Source organism: Henckelia pumila, chromosome 3, assembly GCF_033568475.1.
Source record: "Henckelia pumila isolate YLH828 chromosome 3, ASM3356847v2, whole genome shotgun sequence".
Classification (NCBI taxonomy): domain Eukaryota; kingdom Viridiplantae; phylum Streptophyta; class Magnoliopsida; order Lamiales; family Gesneriaceae; genus Henckelia; species Henckelia pumila.
In genome coordinates, this window is record NC_133122.1 from 192,394,938 (window position 1) to 192,416,654 (window position 21,717).

Here is a 21,717-nt window from a genome sequence, read left to right on the forward strand (position 1 = left end):
GTGATCAACAAAAAAAAAAAATCAACCAATAACAAAAAAGATTAAAGTTTTAGGTCACCGGTTATGTTTCATTTCATCATTTGTATTTACTTCTTAGAAAGATATTCTGACCATTTAGCATACAGAAATGCTCGCTAGTACATATAAATTAACGTGATGTGATCAACAAAAAAAATGGAGTATGAAAATTAATCCGACCCAATCGAGACAAGGTAAAAATCGCATGTAGGGATCGGACCAACAATATCGGGTTTGTTATATAAATACATCTGTGAGGCATAGAGGCATCTGCAGCAGCCTGACATGTTTTTTTAGGCAATGAATTAGTACAAATGCAACAAGGGAGTAATAAAGAGCCTACGCATACGATGTACCATGTTCTTAATCCAAGGAAAAAGCACCATCACAGTACCTGATCAAATAACCAAAGATTGTTAGAACTAAACCCACAAAAAAACTGACACTCAAATCACACACAGTACTCAAACGTAACAGACTCGCTCTCCAGCTCAACCAGACAAATTAAGCTGATTTATCTTTGGCATTGTTCCGAGTCATGCCATGTATCATTCAGAAAAATGGACCCTTTCCGTGATAATAACGTTGATTTTTGAATTATTAATATTCGGCTATATTTTAAATATACAAGTAAACAATGACAGAAAAACACCACAAGTGAGCTAATGAGCTTTTGGGCGATGATGTATAACCTCAAGTTCAACAAAATTAGTGCGCTCCAGTGTAAGTCAAGCACAAAAACAACATCAATCCATTCTTTCTTCAAAAACGAAATTTCTAACGTGCAGTGTTTACCAGTTTTCTATGAGCTAGACAGAAGAGAATGTTACCTATCACTGAACTTTTCAACAGCTCCAGAGGCATATAGAAGGGTTTCATTTGCTTTCTCGAGGACCATATAAAGCTCCTTTCCCCGAGTAAGACGAGCGATGAGCCAAGCTTTGTTTTTTGCTCTAATGCATACTTCAAAATCCTTCTCAAAGCCTGACATATCCCATTTAGCTCTACTCTTTTCTAAATCAACCTCCTCTCGAAGCTTACTCAGTTCGATCAAGGATTCCTGTTTCACGTTATTACACGAACGTATTCACTTACATGGACATGATCGATATAATAGCACTGATTACCCAGAAAAATATCAACGTGCCTCTCTCCTGTAAGCAACTAAAAAGTAAAAACAATATAAAAAAATAGCTGCAGTAAAAAACAGGGAAGATATAATGGAGTTATAGCCAACTCAATAGTCCATGGATATTAACTTAAAGTTGAATCATATAATTTCTTTTTGATGCTCCTTTTTGCCTTTACTCTCTTCTCGCAATTCAAAGTTGAATAATAATGCTATATGGTGCTTTTTTTATTTCCTGCAACTAGAATTTAGATAAAGTAATTCACGCAAGTTTGAATTTTGGTCCTTGCATAATAGTTATTCTATTGAAGCTGATAATAGAAATAAACAATTAAGGTAACTGGGAATTGATGAAGCGGATAATAGAAATAATCACAACAGATGCAAAGTATATTGTTTTCCCAACATGCATATTTAAGATATCCTTCCCTGCACTTTTTACTCACCTTCCTCAGACCCCCTTGATAAGGTAACTGGGAACACGACTTTCAAGAACAATGGAACAGTTACATGATCCAGTTCAACCGCTAGAACATGAGACAGAATGGGCTAAAACTCCATCCAAGATTTCACTGTCTTGTCAGTTCTCAAGCAATTGGAAAAAAGTGTGATAACATGAAGCCCACCACCAACCATAGAGATCAACAGTCAGTTTGTACTGAAACGTCTCCAAGACACTGAGATTCTAGCCATTTTATCAAGTCAAAATCACCCAGACATCTCAGTAGGCATCATGAGCATCTAATTAGTGATTTAGAGACATTCATAGATAAGAATAATATTGACTAACAGACACCATCAAAGATTAGAACAAAACATTGATATGACTGGTGGTTACTCAAGTAACATATAGAAGCATAGCAAAGCACAATATTGAGAGGTTAAGCTCTACACCAATCTAGTGGTTCAGATTTCACAATTGGGAAAGAATACTACTCATAGAGCAAATCTAACCTTTGTCAGAGTTGTTACTTTTCCAGGAGGAGAAGCCCTAGATACACATGTATCACCATCCACCAGCAAATACCGATATCCACTCACATGATATGCGTTCTCACCTCCCCACCCTCTAGATAGTTTCTCTTCAACTTTGGACATCTTGAGTGATGCCTGAGACAACCACCAAACAAAATGCAATTTATTGATGCAATTGCACAAAAACACTATTCACTCATCTATAAAGTTATAAAGTTCAGTTAGAGAAAGAACACCATCAGAAAGCATAAAAATATACCGTGTAACATCCAAAATTAAATTCAAAAGATTTGTGACTCATGAAAATGGGCATGCTTAATTAGCAACACCATAAAGATTACCACTAATAACAAGACTCATGAAAACAGGCATACTGAATTAGCAACACCATAGAGATGATCACTAAGAATATTCCATGAACAAGCTGCAAGACCCAATTTCATGGAGTAAAAGGTTGAGAACAACCAATATATGGAGTATATTAATCGATCGGCCTAATCGATCGTATAAAGGAGCCCCACCACCCCAACCCATGGTTTGAAATCTATGACGTGTTACGGCGTTTATTACTATATCATACATGCGCATCAAAAGAAAAATGGAAGACATGTACATATTATGATCAACCAAAATTTGAAGAGCACGGTTGGTTTAATTTGTTGCTCTCCTCATCATTCCGGAAAATGAAACTAAATGTTACAATAGCATTTCATTTTTCCCCAAAACACATTCCCACTGATTTCATATCTTCCAATATAATCAATACACTTTATTGATTTTTTCAACACTTCTCAGAAATACTCTTCTATTATATCCTATTTTCAGGCAATATCATACATGATAAATTTTAAAATACTTACTACTTACACATCAGAAAACAAAACCAAACAATCATCACATTCTTCAGAAATGTCCAACTGAGAGCCAAAAATAGAAGTATATAGCTGCTAATGAAAAAATCATCCAGTTAATTACTGATGCTGATAAAGCTGTCCATATCGAAAATTAAAATAATAGAATAACTCACAATTTCAGCAATTTGCTGCTTCACCAGAGCCATTCCTTGTTCACCATTGACTACAGATGAGACAGGAATAAGAAGTATTACAGTTAAGCCACGGTGCTGATAAGGAATAAGATACATCTCTTCCTCTGTATGACGAAGCCAAACTGTTGGGCTCTTAGACACCGAACTACCAGCCTCTACGCCCCAAATATCAGTGACAAGAAAACCATCCTTCCCCTTTGACCATTTGGCATGCTGCAAGGGCCTCACGACATGATAACCACGATTTCCAGCTGGAGATGTATCACAGGAATTACAATATTGATCCACAACTTGACCAGGATCCGCTAAAATTGCTCCAGCAGAAGTATTGCACACAGTGTTTCCTTTATGTGAATAGGACCATGATCTTGCTCCAGAGGACAGAGCAAGAGCAGTTAACCTTGACACGGAATAGGTAAAAATGCTAACTGTGTCGATCTGAAAAGAAAAGGGTACATAATGGTAACTGAAAGGAAGACGCTAGAGCTTTAAAATTAAATAAAATCTGTACAGCATAATATTGGCAAAATCAGTGAATCATGAGGAGCAAAAACTCCTTTGCTACTCTTGTTCTTTACTAAACCCCAGTTATAAGCAAGAGGTGTGCCAAAACAGAAAACAATCAACCCGTACAGGAGAAAGAGTTGTTGAGACCATCAGATCATGGAACATCGTCATTGAGTAACAACGTGCATTCCCCGCACATGACTCTAACACTTGAACGAGAGACTGCAAGAAAGCACATGTAAAGAAGCAATTTTAATATGCACGGCAATTAGCATGGAGAGACGAATCAAATTTTGCTGAGTAGTCAAATAAGAAAGTATCCTTCCTCAAAACAAAAAAAAGAAAGTATCCATTTCTCATAAATGCACATTATCTATCTGCCCTCGATGATTAAATGATGTCATGCTGACCAAGTAATAATCGAACTGACAAGAAAATAGAGGGGTTGAAGCCAGAGTATAAAGTTACTGCTTTACGCCTGGTACCAAAAAGTTCCCATACACTCCCAACTCTCCAAACTTCCTAAAACTCACATTTCTCCATGACTTCACCATCCAAACAGTCCAACTGTGACCAAAACATAATGCAACACTTTCTGAACCACTTTAAAATTCAAGATTTAAAACAATAATGCAAACTTAAAGATTACTAGTATGAGCATCTATATTTTAAAATGATTACCCAGATGAGGGAAGGCCTGCAAGTTACTGGAACCAGTGCCACATCAGGTGCGTGTATGCATAATGGTGTAAGCGTTAGGTTCATAAAAGCTTCAATATTTGGACAAATGGATTCTCTCTAAAAAAGTTGATAAATAATTAAAACATTTCGTACTCATATAAAAATTATGCAAATGATATGGACAATATAACAGCAGTTATAGCATTCCTCACATGACCTACCCCCAAAGAAAATGTCATAAAATTAATAAATAGCGACGTGTTTCCAACCCACTTAACATTTGATATTAAACATCAACTGAAGGTCTAGTTGATTTCTTTTAACTTTTGAAAGATCAGTTGAAGCCCAATAAAGTCTCACGGTAGGCTTAACCAGCTAACTAATCAGTGAATAGCAACTACAACTAAAAGCTTTTACTGTTAAGATTGTGAGACAATTGCTATTTGCAGTTTATATATAAAAAAAATAAGCAGAAAATTTGTCCATGAAGTATTATACAATCTAATGGATGGGAAACTGTTGAATTTCAATACATGAGTGAACACATAGAAACTAACCTGAACTTCAATAGCAGCTTCGCGCCCCACAGTTAACATTTTTACTGTTCCAATTTCTTTTAGAGAGTCGCGAAAATTTGGCAACTGAAGTTTCTTCCCAACCAAAAAATCTGGCCCAAAAAGAAAACGCGTGTCAAAATGGCAGCATCGGATTGTTCCAAAAGACACATGAAATCGGAATCATTTGATACAGCAACTGCAGCATTACCCCAGCAGCAATAATCCAATGGAGACCGCTTTTCATATGCTGACAATTAGTCACTCAAGTTGAAAAATTGCAAACAAAAGAAACTATTAAGAGGAAAAATCAAGTATACGTAACACAAAACTAATATGAAGACCACTCACCGCTCAGAAAGTCCATGATGAAATAATACAAATGGGTTCGGACAAGCCCACCAGATGGTTCTTTATCAACCAATGCTCTCACAGATCCATGAAACAACATAAAAAGGGAATGTACTTCTTTGAGAATGCTTCGTAACGCATCAATTCGCCATATGGATTCTGAATCCTTACTTTTTTCAACTACCTAATGAAAGATAAGATAATTAGGGGGAAACTATGTCAGGAAACGATGCAAAGTTATGGCCCATACACTGACCTGACTTAATCTTGATGAACAAAAATGCTGTGGTTGCAAATAATGCATACAAAAATAAAGTTTCCGTGGATAGAATATGCTTTCATATTCTTATGGATACAAGAAATTCATCTTTGTCCAACATTAATTCTAAGGATTTAATTTCATAAATTAAAGCAGATTTTAATATATCAAAACACTGTGTTGTATAGAGCTCTTGTTTCACACTTGCGCAGAGGTCGAATCATCGAAATAAATCACATCCAAATTTACTTCAACCTCATATGATGATTGCAGATCATCTTACTTTGTTTAATGCAAGGTCTGACAATCAATTAGAAGGCAAGAGTAAGAGGCTTTTTTATACCAAACCAATCATCTTTTAGAAATTGAACATGATGTGAGGTGAAGTTATGTGGTGGGCAATGCAATTAAATAATGTCAAACATTAAATAAGATCAAATTTCTAAAACCAATTAACGCCAAACCAATTAAAATGACTAATGTCAGAACCATAACTGCTTTAATATAGTTTGAAACAGTGCAAAATAAAGTAATATCACTGCTTGATCATCATTACAGTAGCCAAATATATAATCTTTTCCAATAGAAGAAAATGAGACAGTCTTCTTAAAAAAAGGTTATCGCACCATCACCATCCATATATCTGGCTCTGGTTCATAAAAAACATGAGAATGCATCTCAGCTTCAATGACCTCACACGCCGCCTCTGGGGAGAAAATTCTGCAGAAAACTCGTGCGATGAACCAATCATCATAAAGACACAAGCAATCATCATGCTTATCACAAACTGAAGATAAAACTTTCTAGAATGTTATTTTCATAGTTATAGATCTAAAACAAATGAATCTAGAGCTTGAAGAAGGTAATAGATAAGCCCTGTCATAAATAGCATAAAAGACTGAGGAAATACACACAGAGAATCCCGTATCATATCTTTGAAATTTCCTATGCCTTTACAACATACACAGATAAGCCATTGGTTGACATGTGAAGAGAGATTCAGAGCATGGAAATATATCATTCTTAAAACTGGGAAAAGATAGCTATAGGCAAAGAACCGTAGGACTTATTCAATTGCAATCACTAAGATAACTGAATGAAGTTCAGTGAATGATGTAATATGTGGTCCAAGCCAACTATACAACATAACTTGTTCAACCAAAAAGGAAAAAAAAATTCTCTTTTAAGGCTCCTTAATTCTATTTAGAAAGAATATTTAGTTATTTTATCTCATTCAAGGGAAATTGAAGATATTAAACATATATGGCAAAAAATTGATCAAACTCCATACAGAATGAACCATAGACAATAAGCCATAATTATCAAATTAGTTGATTTCACAAATACTGTTTGCTTGATGTTAACAATAATTCCAATAAAGGGAAACGAAAACAAAGAGAGAATTAGCTTAACAATCAGGCATTAGGCCCTGAGCGGAACAAAATAAATGGGAAAACCAGATAAGCAAGTAAGGGTCTGTGTCGCCACTGCCCTTCTGATAGCATATAGCTTGATATCATTCTTACAATGCAACACATACTGACATATTTCAAGATGAACCTTAAAAGCGAAAGCTTATATAAAAGTAAATGCGGATGTCAAAATGTATATACGAAAATCACAATAAAAACCTAGTAAAACTGATGAGTCCTTCACTGAGACCAATGACAGAGAGCTGAGTCGAAAATGGAACATCCGAGGGATAAAAGAAGAGAATCTTCTCCAACTCCTGCCCTTCATTTTGGCCCCTTCTCAAATCAAAAACACACAATTTAATCGATTCATTGGAATTACTCCCAGATGTCACTCCCATTAAAGATTTCGATCCTCCTGCAATACTCACCAATCACCTAACCAAAAAAAACATAGCTTTTGGGTCTGAGTGCAATCCGTAAAAGAACAAACAAAAAATTAAAGGAAAAAAAGTATGTTAACCGAAATTCAAACACTTGATCAACATGGAAAATTTTTTCACATATATATTGGAATATTGGGCATCTGTGGATGAAAATAGAGCCTTTAAATTTCGTAGTAATTTGAACCAAGTGTAATTGACATGCAGGTACAAATCGACGGCCCGATTTCAATTCAAATCAAACCTTAATCAGTAGAATGAATACGAAGAGAAAGAAAAATTATGAGAAGGTCAGAAGGAACAAGCGGCCGATCGGAATTACAATCGGAGATATTATGTAATTTTTTTTTTTAAAAAAAGAGATATTATGTATACTGTATTTGTACAAACGATTTATTATTTATTTTTTAAAAAATGTGTTCTTATCATTAAATGGAAACTTTTATAAATCTAACTGTCGGGTGTAACATGGGGTTAGTTTATCTATACTGTGAGTGTTTCTCCTCCTACTTCAATATCATTAGATCATTTGAGACCCTTATAATTTTATAGAAATTGACATGTGTGTTGATGATCCAATAATTGACATTTGACCACGTCATGAGAGAAAAGTACTTCAGGTGTAGCATAGAATAATTCTGTAACATGTTAAAACCCCAAATACATCTAGTAACGTATAGTTGCATTATTATTTTTATTAAAAAACCATATATTATCCAAACAATACTTACAAACTATAAGAAAAAAAATTAAAATAAATCTATCTGTAAAAAAAATTATCTCAATTAAGAAAATATCATGTACAAGTACGAATTACATGGTTAAAAACAAATTATTTGTACTTATTTTATTTTTTTTAAAAGGTTGATTTATCTAGTCGGCTTGCTCCAACCCACCCCGCCAAATAGTTAGATTGACCTGCAATTTCCCCTAATTATGTCCTCTCAAATTGTGTGATGCGGATCAACTTGTCTTGATCCGTCTAATATAACTAATAAAATTGGCTAAGTCCACCAGATCTTCTGCTAGTTCGTTTTGAGGACTCTACATTAGGTAATAACTTGATCATGTATCTAAGCTCCTATTCTCTACACATGGTCTACTAACCTTCGAGCTAAACTCTCGGGTTAGATGACAGTGACTATGGTTTCCATCTGTTTTGATTTATTATTTTAGTAGTTTCAGATTAAACTTTCTCCCATTTCACTGCATGCCATTAATAAGCCACAACGAAATACACAATTAACTTGAAAAATAACTCAGAAACACACTTTCAAATAACAAAACACCACATCAATTTTAAATCCATCAATTATTAGAAACACAAGTCCACAAAACACGAGGCCAGACAGCATAGAACACACCGCAAGATATCCTTATTAATACAAGGATTACTAAACATCTCCATGGCCTATTAAGGCCAGAAGCATTTTCTCATAGTCACCGGAAGTGTCCCCAGCAATTGCACGTTCAAGGGTGACACTGTTTCGTTTATGGTATTCTTCTTTGATACGCACCATGTTTCTCTCCGCCTGTGTGACAACAACACGAGTGAGAGCCCATTCGTCGGTGCCAACCCTGTTGATAGCCAAACGAAGGCTTTTCTCGTAGTATTTCTCAGGACATGTCAAACATTTGATGGTCGCCCTGAGGAGTTTGAGATATTCGTCATTTGGGTCCGTCTTCAAGTCCTACACGAATGAAAATTTGTAATTGTCACAACTGTTGAACAACTAATGAACAAGTGATATGCGTTGGCCTGAATGCGAGACTAGAACACAAATATTAGTGTTTCGGTGTCATCCATTATATACTTGCGGATACAGTCTGGTACATGCACCCTCCACCTTCCACCTACCAACCACTTACTACAATGGAAGGCTTTTTTCACTCACTTGTTAAGTATTTAATGTATAAATGCAGCTCAATCCAATATATGATCTAGACAATGGTCATACTATTGATGCTGATATGATGCAATCCATTCACAAATCATAAAATTTCACTTCTTCTATTCCAACAAAAAACACCAATATTAAGAGTCGAGTATAACAGAGGAGTTCAACCCAAAGACTAATGTATTTTTCGGGTGCTAGGACCTCCAAAACGTTGATATACCAGTCTTCAGTTCTGGTGCAAATTTGGGGTATGTAACAATGGCGATTATTGTAGTATGACATTAGACGTACCTTGTTGATTGCGTTTCCAAACTGATCATTGTAGTGATTAAGTGTTGCATTAAGTTGTGCTTTGCTTCTTGTAGTAAGGATTCTGATAAGCTCTTCATCATTATAAGCCTTGTCATGTATCTTCTCATGCAGTATCTTAGCCTCTGATTTTGCCAAAGTCATGTGCACCTCATCTCCTTCATATCGAAAGGCGCTCACTAGAGGAACCAGAAGCTGTTGACAAAATCAAAAAGTTATCTGTTGATCAAAATGTACGAGGCAAGTAAGATTAATGATTAGACCTAATCAATCTGTTTTCTCAAAACATTGGTGAAATTTCGTGTGAAGCTTGCCTTCCGAATATCTCCAGTAGTGTGATATGCCACATCTTCTTCAAGGGATTTCTTGTACCGCTCATGATAGGCCTGTCTTGCCTTAAAAAGATCAAATGATGATCTGGTGCAAGCAATTTCCATTATAACCCAATTGCTAGCGGTTAATCGTTTCGTAGCCTCGTTAGCCAAGTATGCATCTCGTTCAGATGGGTCCAGCGTCCAGAGCAGCACTGCACGCTGCAACAGACCGATATCAAATAAGCAACAAGCTTTTGATCTACACAATTATTTCCGGGAAGACGGTAAGAATAAGCTCAAATTTTGCTACGTAAATGACAACTCATGAAGGAGAACTAGGAAGGAGAATCTAGATTCTCGGACATTGTCTCAGGCTAGTAAATGAACGTGATAGCCAGGGATCATCCAAGAATGGACGAACTCTAAGGGTGCAGACAAATACATATAATTGCTACGTCTTCACTAACTTTCTCAATTTGCCACGAGGAAAATCACTAAATCTCTAATAACTATTGGTTTGAGAACATCAAAATAACAAGCATTATCTTCAAATTAACCTGAAAATCACTTGAAAGTTCTTCGTCCAAGTCCTTGAGAAGATCCTCTCCGTAAGTCGCTGCATAGGTTTCGCGAATCAATTTGCGCTGTGCTGCATTCCTATGTGCAAGGATCTGGATTATCAGTGCCTCATTTGTTCCCCATCCTGCAAAAACTCAAGTTCAGAACAATCTGTCTCTTTACAGCATCATGACAAGATCAAAAGAATTTGAAGAATTTGAATACTTAGGCAGCGTTTGCTACCTCTAAAAATAAATGATTATGGAGATTCTCTTCGTAATCAATTATTTTCAGAAGTTGCAAACAATACCTTATTAGCGAGCGTCTTGTAATTATAACAAGATCACATTCTAGCTTATGCCATGAATTCCCTATTCAATACTACCACTCACTGTACATAAAGAAGTAAGGAAACTGGGAATTAACAACAGTAGCCAACATAAGACCTTAAACTGAAACTTGGTTTCAAACATTGTCTGATTAAGCTTTCAAATAGAATGTATCCCACCTGCGACACAGAATTCCATTTTAAAGAAAGTCAACAGAAGTGAAATCCTCTACACATTATCTATCACTCCCAGTTTCATGTAGTCGGAGGATCCGAGATCATGAGATCTCCTGATCTGTTCAAAATCGGAACATACGATACAGAATCAAATGAAGGGATCCATTGAAATGTTAAAGACTGCACCTTTTCGCCGAGGATAAAGACATTTCACACATATCCAATCCGATCAAGAAAAAAGGAAATAGAACCAACAAACGAATCAAAATCACGTGAATACAAAAAAAAACCTGCAAATGCTTTTCGGAGTTGCTCGGAATCCTCGGCGGGGGAAGGGACGCTTGAAGGGATTTTGATGGTGGCCATAGCTGAACTGGTCAGTCTCCAAGAGTAAACGCAACTCTGATGGATGAAAGAATGAATGTACATAAATATAGAGTGGTTGTCATGTCATTTCTTGTCGTGAGGACGTTTTCAGACAAAATTTTGACGCGTAAAATTGATGAAAACGGTCCAAGATAAATAAGGTAAGCATCGGGATCAACGTTTGCATTGAGAAATTAAATGGGATGAATTCTATCTTTAAACGGATTGCTGTAATAATAATGCAGCGTGAAAACGTTATATTCATGGGAAGGATTGGATATGGTCATGTAATAATTAATATGTTTGTTTCACGCACGTGCACAACATGACAATAAAGCACGTTAATTTTTCTTCTTTTTTTTTTTCTCCTATACATAATACAATTGCCTTTTACCATCGGTAGAGGTAAGGACTAAGGATGATGATAGAAATGAGAATTGAATTCATTTGGGATGGGCATAAATAAAAAATTAGAAAGAAGATGAAGATGAAGATGAAGAAATTCTACTTATTATGTGTCAAAGTAGCCCGATTGTCAGGTGCCGACTGAGATATTATTTGAAATTTTGTGAAAAAAAAATCAAAATTTTTTCTTAAGCAAACTCAAATGCTGCTTAATTTGCTAATCAAAACATAATAGTTAATTATGCTATGTCGAACAAAATTAACCATGTTCACAAATTATAAGCTTAAAAAAATCACTTTTGTGTATCTTAAACTCAAATTATTTGTTAGTTTATGTTTAACTTAATTGAAATTTAAAAGCTAGTCATATGGTTATTACGATTCTCCGAAGTGATTCTAATAAAAAGATCAATTTTAAAATCACTTTAATCACTTATTTATCAAACACTACCCAATTTTGATTTTTAGATTTTCACATTTATTTCCAAATACTATCAATTTTTTATTTTTCTTAACTTTTTTTTATAATTCATAAATTTAATCACTTTTACAAAAACATAATATTTTGAAAATGCTCTCTTATATTCAAATTTGCATAATAACTAATCTCGTACTTTTGATCGTGATCAGTTGTCCTTTACAAAAAAAAATCACAAAAACTATTGTGAGATAGTCTTACGGGTCAATTCCATGAGACAGATCTTTAATTCGGGTCTCTCATGAAAAAAATTACTTTACATGTCAAAAATGTGGGTTGAGTTGATTTGTCTTACGGATAAAGATTAATGAGACCATCTCACGAGAAATATTCATAAAAAATATATTAGTCAAATTTTAAAATTAATTATATATTTTATTTTTTATATTGAACCCGAACTGTATTTATTTATTGACAAAACTCTTATGAGACGGTATCATCAGTGACGGAGCCACACTTATCTTCACCCAGGCTTTAGCCCAGGTGTGATATTTTTTTCTTAAATTTTATATGTATTAAAAAAAATTTGAATAATTTGGTATTAGCCCAGGTAATTAAATTCAGAATATTGAATGATTCAAGATATACAAATTCTAGCTCGGGTAAATTGAAATTACTGGCTCCGCCATTGGGTATTACGTGTCAATTTTGTGAGCGATTCTCCTATTTAGGTTACCCATGAAAAAAATATTATTTTTATCTTAAAAGTATTATTTTTACTGTTTGGTTTGAGTGATGCTATAAGTAATACACATATAAGTAATATAATGTAATAAAAAATAAATAAAAAATGATAGTTAAAATAGTATTGGATTTGATTGATAGATTATAGTTTATTTGATTTTATTGATTAAATCTTATATAAAAATATTAAATGACTATTTTGTCATTTTAACAATAAATAAAATAAAAATTATATTATTTATAAGGTGTAATATAGTAATTTAAATTCAATGATTTGATTGATGTATTATAAATAATTAATGATTTTATTGATATAAAATAAATAGTTAATATATGGATAAATAATATGATGAGAAGAACATGAGATGAGATGTGATGAGTTATACATATATTAGTAAACAAAAACTCGTATGAGACGGTCTCAAGAGTCATTTTTTTTAGACGGGTCTCTTATATGAACTATCCATTAAAAAGTATTACATTTTATGTCAAAAGTATTACTTATTATTACAAATATGAGTAGAGTTGACCCGTCTCACAGATGAGACCGTCTCACAGATGAGACCGTCTCACATATAAGACCGTCTCACAGGAGTGTTACTCATATTAGTAATAAGGTGAACAAAATGATGTCTTAGTTGCAAATATCAATATGATTGACTCATCTCACAAATAAAGATTCGTAAGACCGTCTTACAAAAGATTTACTCAAATTTATTAGTGTCACAAAATTATAGTTTTTAGCCAACAAAAAATTTGATTTAATAAAAAGCCAACAAATAATTAAAACATAATTCATTATATTACGCGTGTGATACATTTGCTAAGACAATGTTCTGTACATATATTACTAATATATGTATATTTCATTTCATCTCATCTCATCTTATGTTCTTCTCACCATATTATTTATCCATATATTAACTATTTATTTTAAATCAATCAAATTATTAATTATTTATCTTATATCAATCATATCATTGAATTTAAATTACTATATTACTCATTATAAATAATATAATTTTTATTTTATTTATTGTTAAAAGGACAAAATAGTCATTTAACATTTTATATAAAATTTAATAAATCAAATCAAATAAACTATAATCTATCAATCAAATCCAATACTATTTTAACTATCATTTTTTATTTATTTTTTATTACATTATATTATTTATCTATATATTACTTATATTATCACGTACACCAAACGATATTTAAGTATATTACCATATGTTATTGACTAATTTAAAATATTATTTTCAGAGGATAAAATCAACTTTTGCAATTTAATAAATATATTTTCATGAAAACAACTCATTCGGGTCAGGATAGCCCGCCCACATACCCAAAGATCCGCCCAGACAAAAAATTCTTGGGGAAAAAGAAAACCCCAGACTGCTAAAGATTAAGAAAAGTAATGACTCTTTTGCTAAACATCTTGTTCGTTTCAGTTGCTTAATTTTCATCCGAAGACAACTATTTGATATATTCGAGAAAATATAAATGAAACTTTGAAAATGCCATTGTCGAAACTTTTGTTCTCCTCGTTGAGAAATTATCCGGGAGCATCACTCCGGAATCTCAGCCGGTAATGTTTCATTTCTTTTGATATTTGAATTTGTATAAATTGTTAAATTCTGTTTCATCTTCTGCGATTATTGCATGTTCGGTGTCATCTGTGTTAGGTTAGAGTGAACGAAGTTGGTGGGCTCTGTATGTGATAATGGGATGGAGCTGCATTTGCAAGGAGGGCGGGCGCTATTGTATTTTGGGAGTTAGAGGGTGTTATTTTCTGAGGACACTTTCTAGTGTATGGTTGTGGATTGATATCAGTTGACTGGACATGACTTGTTTAAAGAAGTATGAGATTTGTATATAGAGAGAAGTGGTGAAATGAAATTTTTACAGCTATTGATGTAATGCTTTTTCTTTGAAAGAACATTCAAGAAAAGAAAATAAACTGTGATCTCGTTGCAGTTCCCCTTTCAAGTTTCTACAAAATGGTTTTGTTTTTTGTATTTTTTTTATCTGGTATTCTGGCCCTATTTGATATGCTTGTGCTGAATCTTTAGTTGAAACGACCTTTTTGCAAATCAACTGGAGTTATGTCTCTTTAGGGTTTGGGTAGAGGGGTGGCTAAGCATAAGTTGATTAGGGAGGACATGAGGAAAGATTTGGCAATGTGCTGCTTTCTAAATAAAAAGTGGTTTAAGCGCGTAATCTCTGAATGTAATTTCATTTCCAAAAAGTGTTTTGATGGAGTATTTCTCAGTGAAATCTCTCCCTCTTTTGCTTTTTAATGATTCATATCTTATTGCAGTGTTCATCTTGTAGTTTTGGTGCATCTAAGTGTTTCTCTTCTTGATTCTGTTAAAGGTTTGGACAGAGCAATTTATCTCTTCATTCATTGACCAAGCAGACAATAACCAGGGATTCTGAGATTCTGGGTTGCTTCAAGAAGTATTTTTCATCCTCTCAAATTTTCAACAAGTATGGGATGTGTAAATTACATTTTTACTGTGGGTTGTGTCTGATAGCACGGTGCACTGTAATCAATAAAATGTTATGCGGAACAATTTACCATTAGTAAATATCAGTTGAGTGAGATAAAATTTGTTAGACAAAATTGCAAGGTTTCTGTCTGCTGAATAGGAGCGGAAATAGGTTAAACCTGTTATGTCAGTCAAACACAGCTGGATACATATGAAGACAACTTAGAATTTTGAAGTAGTTGGAATTTGCGAGCTTCATTGATCTTAATTACCATCTGTTTTCTGTAAGCAATGAACACTGTAACCTATACTCATCTCATCAAAGCCGAATTTTATTGTTCAAATTATTTTGTATGAATCTTGATGTCTTGCGACTACAATATAGATACATTTTTGTACCATTTGCATAGGTTTGGTCCATCTAGAAGATATTGCTCTTCCAGCACAAGATCCACCAGCAGGACTAGGTCTCCTCTTCCATTACATGAACAGAGTGAACAGACTGTCTCCCGCACCTCTCGGATACCTTTTGTTGTATGATCATGATTCTTCGAAATTTCATTCTGTATGCAATTTATTTGGGCAGTTAATTCGTCTCATCTCACATTTATCCTTGCAGTTTGTTCCTGTTCTGGCTGGAATTGGTGGGTTAATTTTCTTCATTCACAATAACGATGAAAAGAGAGCAGTACCTAAAGGTGATCTCACAGTTACTTGTGTTGATTGATATGGCTTTTGAAAGCATGCATTGTCTTTGTTTGCTACCTATCTAAATCCCTAAAAGTTTGTGGTTAAAGTGGGTTATAAAGGTTTAGAGTTGCTGTTAATTCATGTTCTATATGTAATATGCTGTATAGTGCTAAATTATTAATAGGTAAGACTGTGGCACTCGAAGGAGAAGTTGACCCTCATTTTCATTTAACTTGCCCTCGTGCTTTATGTACTTTAATTGTTTGTCCTCTAAGTTTTCTCTGTTCGAAAGAAATTCATTAGGATTTGCCTAAAACTTGTGATTGTTTGGAGCCAGGAGGCAACAGGATTAGTATATCATCGATTTCTGTGGTCAGATCTTTTTTTGGTTAATGCATTTAAATTGTGGAATTTATGTTGGCAAAAGTCTATTATAGTTGGAATGCTTAAATTCATGGATGGCCTTTAAGGGATGCAGCCAAGTATTAATTTTGCTTCAGTAATATAATTTTTGTTAAAACCCATGGAGGGATGTATACACTACCAATGACGAAGCTGAACAACTCTATGCAATGCATAAATAAAGAAACCAATATTCAAAATTCATTTATGTGAAGAGTGTAACATTCATGCATGTGTTTATACACCTCTTCATATTTTCCTTGCCAAACATAGTAAACTACATCACTGACTATGACCTCGAGGATGAGGTTAGGTCTCTGACATCTCTCAAAAATAGAACGAATAATCAAGGAGATTGCCCTGAATATTCTACTTTTATGGATATCAGTGCTCTATTGTAGGATTTGTTTGACGTGACTACACAACAATGAAAATTGATTACGGGGAGATCCAATAATAATACTGTGAAAAGCTATAACATCTATGGTACCTTGAATTCAAATGACAGAGCTTTCAAGTTATATGAGTTGAATTTGCATGTGAATCATTTATGTGTTTGCATCTACCAAATTTACTGTTATAACTCTTAATTATTCATCTTTACTTGTGTTTTACATTAATAAAGTGTTTGGACTGAAGTCATATTATTCATATCTTGTTATCTATGTGACTGTTATTTCTGTGACGACATTTTAATAACAAACACATTCTCTGCAATTTTGTTATGTGCTTTCTAAACTCTGTTCCTTTTTATAAACTGGGAATAGGCGAAGGTGAAAAGTTTGAAAGAAGTGCCATCAATGGGCCCATTATTGGTGGCCCTTTCAGTCTGATTAATACAGAAAGTCAGCTTGTTACTGAGCAGAATCTTTTGGGTAATTGGGTTCTTCTATACTTTGGTTATACTTCATCTCCTGATGTTGGACCAGCTGAAGTTCAGAAGATGGCGAAGTCGATTGATATATTAGGTCGCATACTATTACTTTTTGATTGTTTCATCTATTTTTCATATTCAGCAGATCATTGACATTTTGTTATTTGATGGATATAAGAGTCCAAACAGAATCTTAAGGTCTTGCCTATATTTGTAACCATTGATCCTCGGCGGGACACCCCATCACAACTTCGTGCTTACATCAGAGGTGAGTTATTCATGACTAACTCTTTGTTATCCTCATGAAATTAGTTGATCTATGAATTTGATTAAAGGCTGATAGAGCACATCAATCCTTAGATGTTCAGTGTTAGCAATGAGGGTGCTAAGATCTGATTCGTTAGTCCAACCTTACAAAAGAATTTACAACATGTACTTTCAATATTATGGAATATGGCCATTGTTTGCTCCAAATTTGTAAATGCGGGCATGCCAGGTGCAAATGCACCTAGAAAATCAAACGATATAGGAACAAAATTTGATTAAGTTACGATCTCCTAAGTCAATATACAATCTGAAAACAAAGGATTTAAGTTGAAAACGATGCTTGGAAAGTGAAGAACGAACTCCTACTATGATAATATATTTGCAAACATCACAAGGAGTCTACATAACATAAAATCACAATGAAATTGATAGCAATTGGACTGAAAATCTGGAAAATGCTTGAAAATAAGAACTAAAGTGATAATATTTTTTTGCAGAGTTGTTGCAAGCGTTTAAGAGTGACGAGTTGTCTGTTTTCTGTTAATTTCTTTCTGTTTTTGTTCAACACTTGGACGGTTTCTCCCTGTCTTCCTCAGCTCCGCACTCTCTTTCGCAGATCCCGTCTTGCTCTTGTCGCGCCCTAATCAATTCAAATTAATTAGATTATTTAATGTGCTCCTGGGCTTGACTTTGTAATCGACCAATTTTATTTTATTATGCCTGAGCCAAATTTAATTTTAGCCCAAAAGGCCCCAAACAACCATGATTTCAACCTTTATCCCATTGCTGCATAACCGAGCTTGGATTGTCCCATGCTGCTTTGGCTAATATATTTGTGTATGCACAGTAGTTGAGTCTGTAATATTTGTATTTTTAATGTTGAAATCCTTGAATCTTGACATGATTCTTCTTCCGGAAATGACTTGGCTTCCATGGCGTTTCCCGTATCTGATTGTGTTATTGAGTCATTTCTTTTTTCCTGATTCATACAGTCATACTACATGATTTACGTTTATTTTTAATGCTGTCTCACTAGCATGCTGATTTTTATCACTTCTCTTCAAATCATCAAATGTAACAACATTAGATTTCAAATTGTGAGCTAGAAGTTCAAGATACACGCACAAACAAGCACATGTCTTAATACTTGTAGCATGTCATTCCAAAATCTTCCTAAGTCCTAACAGATTGATCTGTATATGTCTTTTGTATTTGGTTTTTGCCCCTGTTTATGTTGGAAGCGTATCTATCAACAGTAGGAAGGTGTTTTCTGCAATGGCAAGTTGAGAAATCTAATGTTAACCTCAATCAACATGTTGATGTAAGATTTCATTGTCTTAAAGTAAAACTCTAACACCACTGCTTTGCTTTTGTAAACGACAGAATTTGACTCGAGAATAGTGGGATTAACCGGACCAGTAGCTTCAATAAGGCAGATGGCACAAGAATACAGAGTATTCTTTAGAAAAGTTGACGAAGAAGGAGATGATTACCTTGTCGAGTCTTCTCATAACATGTATGTAACTCACCATTTCTATCTCCCTACATCCCTTTGTTACGACGTTTCCCTCTCCCCAGCAATGGAGTTTTACCCGATTGAAACAAATGTTCTGATCATCGTATAACTTATACAAAACAGGTATTTGGTGAACCCGGACATGCTAGTTGTGAGGTCCTTCGGGGTTGAGTATAGCCCAGATGAGCTGGTGAAAGCCATAGTCGACGAGATGAAGAGAACTCCAAAATAATTGCAAAAAAAGTGCCAAAACTGTGGGGATGTTTTGATTTGGACAATTTTCAACGACCCTCTCCCCGGCGTGATAATAACCATTACTATATTTGAAGATCAAGGCACAAATCACAATCCCTTTCGATATATCAGTACATGCTTTCCAATTAATCAGGTGGAATTTGGCGCCGGTTCATTGCTTAAATATTTCTTTGTTCAAGAATGTTAATTTTTGCTTAGTTTCGATTCTTTCTGGTTCAAGAAGACGATGTGGGAAATGCTAGCATGTTGAGTTTTATTTTTTAAAACTTCTTTTTGGGTCGATCCAGTTATGATTAAGAAATCACAATCTTCGTTCATATGTGGCTACCTGCTGTGATTGTATCTTGAAACGAGGACACAATGTCCATGCTTTCAGACTGTCATGGTGGAATTATTTTATTTTGGATGTTGGAAAAATTTCTCGAAAGTAAATTTTAATTTAAAAGCCAACATGAAAAATAAAGTTTCAAGACCGTTTTATAATGAGCTCGACTTGACTCAAGAAAATATATTACTTTTTTATGTTTATTTTTCACTACAAATTTGGAACATTTAAACATGCGTAAATTATTGAAATTTCAAATAATGAACTATCTTGTCGATTTCTTATGGATATGGATGTAAACGAGCCGAGCTGAGCCGAACAGTATCAGGCTCGGGCTCGGCTCGTTTGGTATATGTGGAGGCTCGGGCTCGGCTCGAGCTCCAGCCGAGCTTTTGTAATAAAGCTCGGCTCGGCTCGTTTATTGAATTTGTAAGCTCGGGCTCGGCTCGGGCTCAGCTCATTTATCATATGAAACGAGCCTGGCTCGAGTTTGGCTCGTTAAACGAGCTCGTTGGCTCGTTAAGCAAGCTCGTATTATGGTTCGAGTTTGGCTCGTTAAACGAGCTCGTTTTCAAGCTCGTTGGCTCGTTTAACCGGCTCGTTGAGCAAGCTCGTATTTTGGCTCGTTAAGTGGGCTTGGGCTCGGGCTCGAGCTCGTTTTCGAGCTCGTGAAGCTTAAATACAAAATATAAATCTCTATATAAACTAAAATTAAATTTTTCTTAAAAAAATAAAAATGACAAACATAAATAAAACTATAAAATTAATTATCAAATGTATATCATATGCAACAGTCCACTACAACATACACAATAACAATATAACATCATTACATTGTACATAAAAAACCCAAATTAGAAAAACCATTAGAAAAGTGCAAACTGCATCTCTAATAAAAATTAAATACATCCTGCAACCAACATTCTTCGCAACATCATCTCTAATAAAAATTAAAAGTCATCATGCAATATAAAAAATAAAGTTAGTATCACAAAGTAATATAAGCAAGCAGAAAATTGAATGCGACGACCATTTTTTAAAATACGTTTGTAATTTTAATTAGTTGTTATAAATATCGGTAATTTTAATTAGTTGTTATAATTATCGGTAATTTTAAATTACGACACATTTATAATTTTGTATGTATCTAACGTATCGGTAATTATTATAATTATGAAAAACAATTTCTGAAAATAAGTTGTTATTTTTGAAGAGTTATTCCATTCGCAAATGATGTATTAAGTCGTTGTCTGCAACTAAATTTTTGAAAATATTAAATTAAGTTTTGAAAATATTTTAACAAAAACTTCAGCCTATCACAAATTTATAGACACCTATATGGTGACATAGTTTTAAAACATCATTCTACATAATAATTCTAATGATCACATATAAACATCATATTATTTAACAAGAGTGAATTCATAGTTTTAACTTTTAAGTTTTAATCATAATAAAATTTGGTTTTATAATTTGTTTGATAATTGATAAGCTTATTTTTATTACCTATACCAATGAAATGATATTATTATTCCACAAATTCTTTTAATTATATATAATGATTTAATTATACCAATGTGTGATATGATTTATATCATAATCTTTTCATCTCAATTATATATACCTAATTTTTTCTTCATATAGATAATAATATCATTAAAAGAAAATGTATAAAATGAATGAAAAAAGTGTTCTTGTATTTTCATGGCTATATACATGCATGTATTTTTGTAAACAAAATTACTAAATACAATATAAATTATAAACCTATATACATTCCATTTGATTAGGGTTGTATTATTTTGTTAATATAACCCGAAGTATGTCATAAAATTATAATCTAAAATAAAAAAATATTATTTAATATTAAAATTTAAGATATTTTGTGTTCTACCTTAAATTTTACTTGACAATCATAGACACCTAGTTGGTTAACAACTCATGTAACAATAACTGATTGAATGTACAAAGTGTTACGTCAGTTGTTGTCCATGTAAGT

At 33.8% G+C, this 21,717-nt stretch overlaps 3 protein-coding genes across 9 annotated transcripts; 1 reads left to right on the forward strand and 2 right to left on the reverse strand.

Annotated features, from left to right (window-relative positions):
- Positions 1-120: 120 nt before the first annotated feature.
- On the reverse strand, positions 121-7,763 carry LOC140890675 (vacuolar fusion protein CCZ1 homolog B-like). 6 transcript variants are annotated; one of them, XM_073298632.1, is made up of 12 exons: positions 7,622-7,763; positions 7,154-7,372; positions 6,149-6,242; positions 5,264-5,447; positions 5,124-5,162; positions 4,916-5,025; positions 3,804-3,899; positions 3,150-3,608; positions 2,102-2,257; positions 849-1,078; positions 375-412; positions 121-298 (listed from the first exon to the last, which is right to left on the reverse strand). In XM_073298632.1, the coding sequence occupies exons 2-11, from the start codon at positions 7,333-7,335 to the stop codon at positions 382-384; spliced, it is 1,581 nt and encodes a 526-aa protein (XP_073154733.1). In that variant the 5' UTR covers positions 7,336-7,372; positions 7,622-7,763; the 3' UTR covers positions 121-298; positions 375-381. The 6 variants fall into 6 exon arrangements, 3 of the variants coding, with proteins under 3 accessions (XP_073154733.1, XP_073154732.1, XP_073154734.1); XM_073298631.1 differs by having other exon boundaries at positions 121-412; XR_012152252.1 differs by lacking the exons at positions 121-298; positions 375-412 and adding an exon at positions 1,594-1,824 and having other exon boundaries at positions 941-1,078.
- Positions 7,764-8,597: 834 nt separating this feature from the next.
- On the reverse strand, positions 8,598-11,489 carry LOC140890504 (annexin D2-like). Its single transcript, XM_073298349.1, has 5 exons — positions 11,252-11,489; positions 10,456-10,601; positions 9,899-10,117; positions 9,567-9,779; positions 8,598-9,068 (listed from the first exon to the last, which is right to left on the reverse strand). Exons 1-5 carry the CDS (start codon positions 11,388-11,390, stop codon positions 8,772-8,774), a joined length of 1,014 nt encoding a protein of 337 aa, XP_073154450.1. The 5' UTR covers positions 11,391-11,489; the 3' UTR covers positions 8,598-8,771.
- Positions 11,490-14,249: 2,760 nt separating this feature from the next.
- On the forward strand, positions 14,250-19,736 carry LOC140892057 (protein SCO1 homolog 2, mitochondrial). 2 transcript variants are annotated; one of them, XM_073300806.1, is made up of 8 exons: positions 14,250-14,485; positions 15,274-15,357; positions 15,800-15,923; positions 16,009-16,087; positions 17,249-17,449; positions 17,534-17,623; positions 19,006-19,138; positions 19,262-19,736. In XM_073300806.1, exons 1-8 carry the CDS (start codon positions 14,415-14,417, stop codon positions 19,368-19,370), a joined length of 891 nt encoding a protein of 296 aa, XP_073156907.1. In that variant the 5' UTR covers positions 14,250-14,414; the 3' UTR covers positions 19,371-19,736. The 2 variants fall into 2 exon arrangements, with proteins under 2 accessions (XP_073156907.1, XP_073156906.1); XM_073300805.1 differs by having other exon boundaries at positions 15,274-15,387; positions 19,262-19,735.
- Positions 19,737-21,717: the final 1,981 nt, after the last annotated feature.

Excerpts from the sequence above, each read along its gene's own strand:
- LOC140890504 (XM_073298349.1), bottom strand. The coding sequence starts at position 11,390 with ATGTACATTCATTCTTTCATCCATCAGAGTTGCGTTTACTCTTGGAGA. Across the intron at positions 10,602-11,251 it reads ACTCCGAAAAGCATTTGCAG|GATGGGGAACAAATGAGGCA; the intron begins GTTTTTTTTTGT and ends GAGTTTTTGCAG. Across the intron at positions 9,780-9,898 it reads CTACTGGAGATATTCGGAAG|CTTCTGGTTCCTCTAGTGAG; the intron begins GCAAGCTTCACA and ends TTTTGTCAACAG.
- LOC140890675 (XM_073298632.1), bottom strand. The coding sequence starts at position 7,335 with ATGGGAGTGACATCTGGGAGTAATTCCAATGAATCGATTAAATTGTGT. Across the intron at positions 5,448-6,148 it reads CAGATATATGGATGGTGATG|GTAGTTGAAAAAAGTAAGGA; the intron begins GTGCGATAACCT and ends ATCTTTCATTAG. Across the intron at positions 5,026-5,123 it reads ATTGGATTATTGCTGCTGGG|ATTTTTTGGTTGGGAAGAAA; the intron begins GTAATGCTGCAG and ends TTTTTGGGCCAG.
- LOC140892057 (XM_073300805.1), top strand. The coding sequence starts at position 14,415 with ATGCCATTGTCGAAACTTTTGTTCTCCTCGTTGAGAAATTATCCGGGA. Across the intron at positions 16,088-17,248 it reads AAAGAGAGCAGTACCTAAAG|GCGAAGGTGAAAAGTTTGAA; the intron begins GTGATCTCACAG and ends AACTGGGAATAG. Across the intron at positions 17,450-17,533 it reads GAAGTCGATTGATATATTAG|AGTCCAAACAGAATCTTAAG; the intron begins GTCGCATACTAT and ends GATGGATATAAG.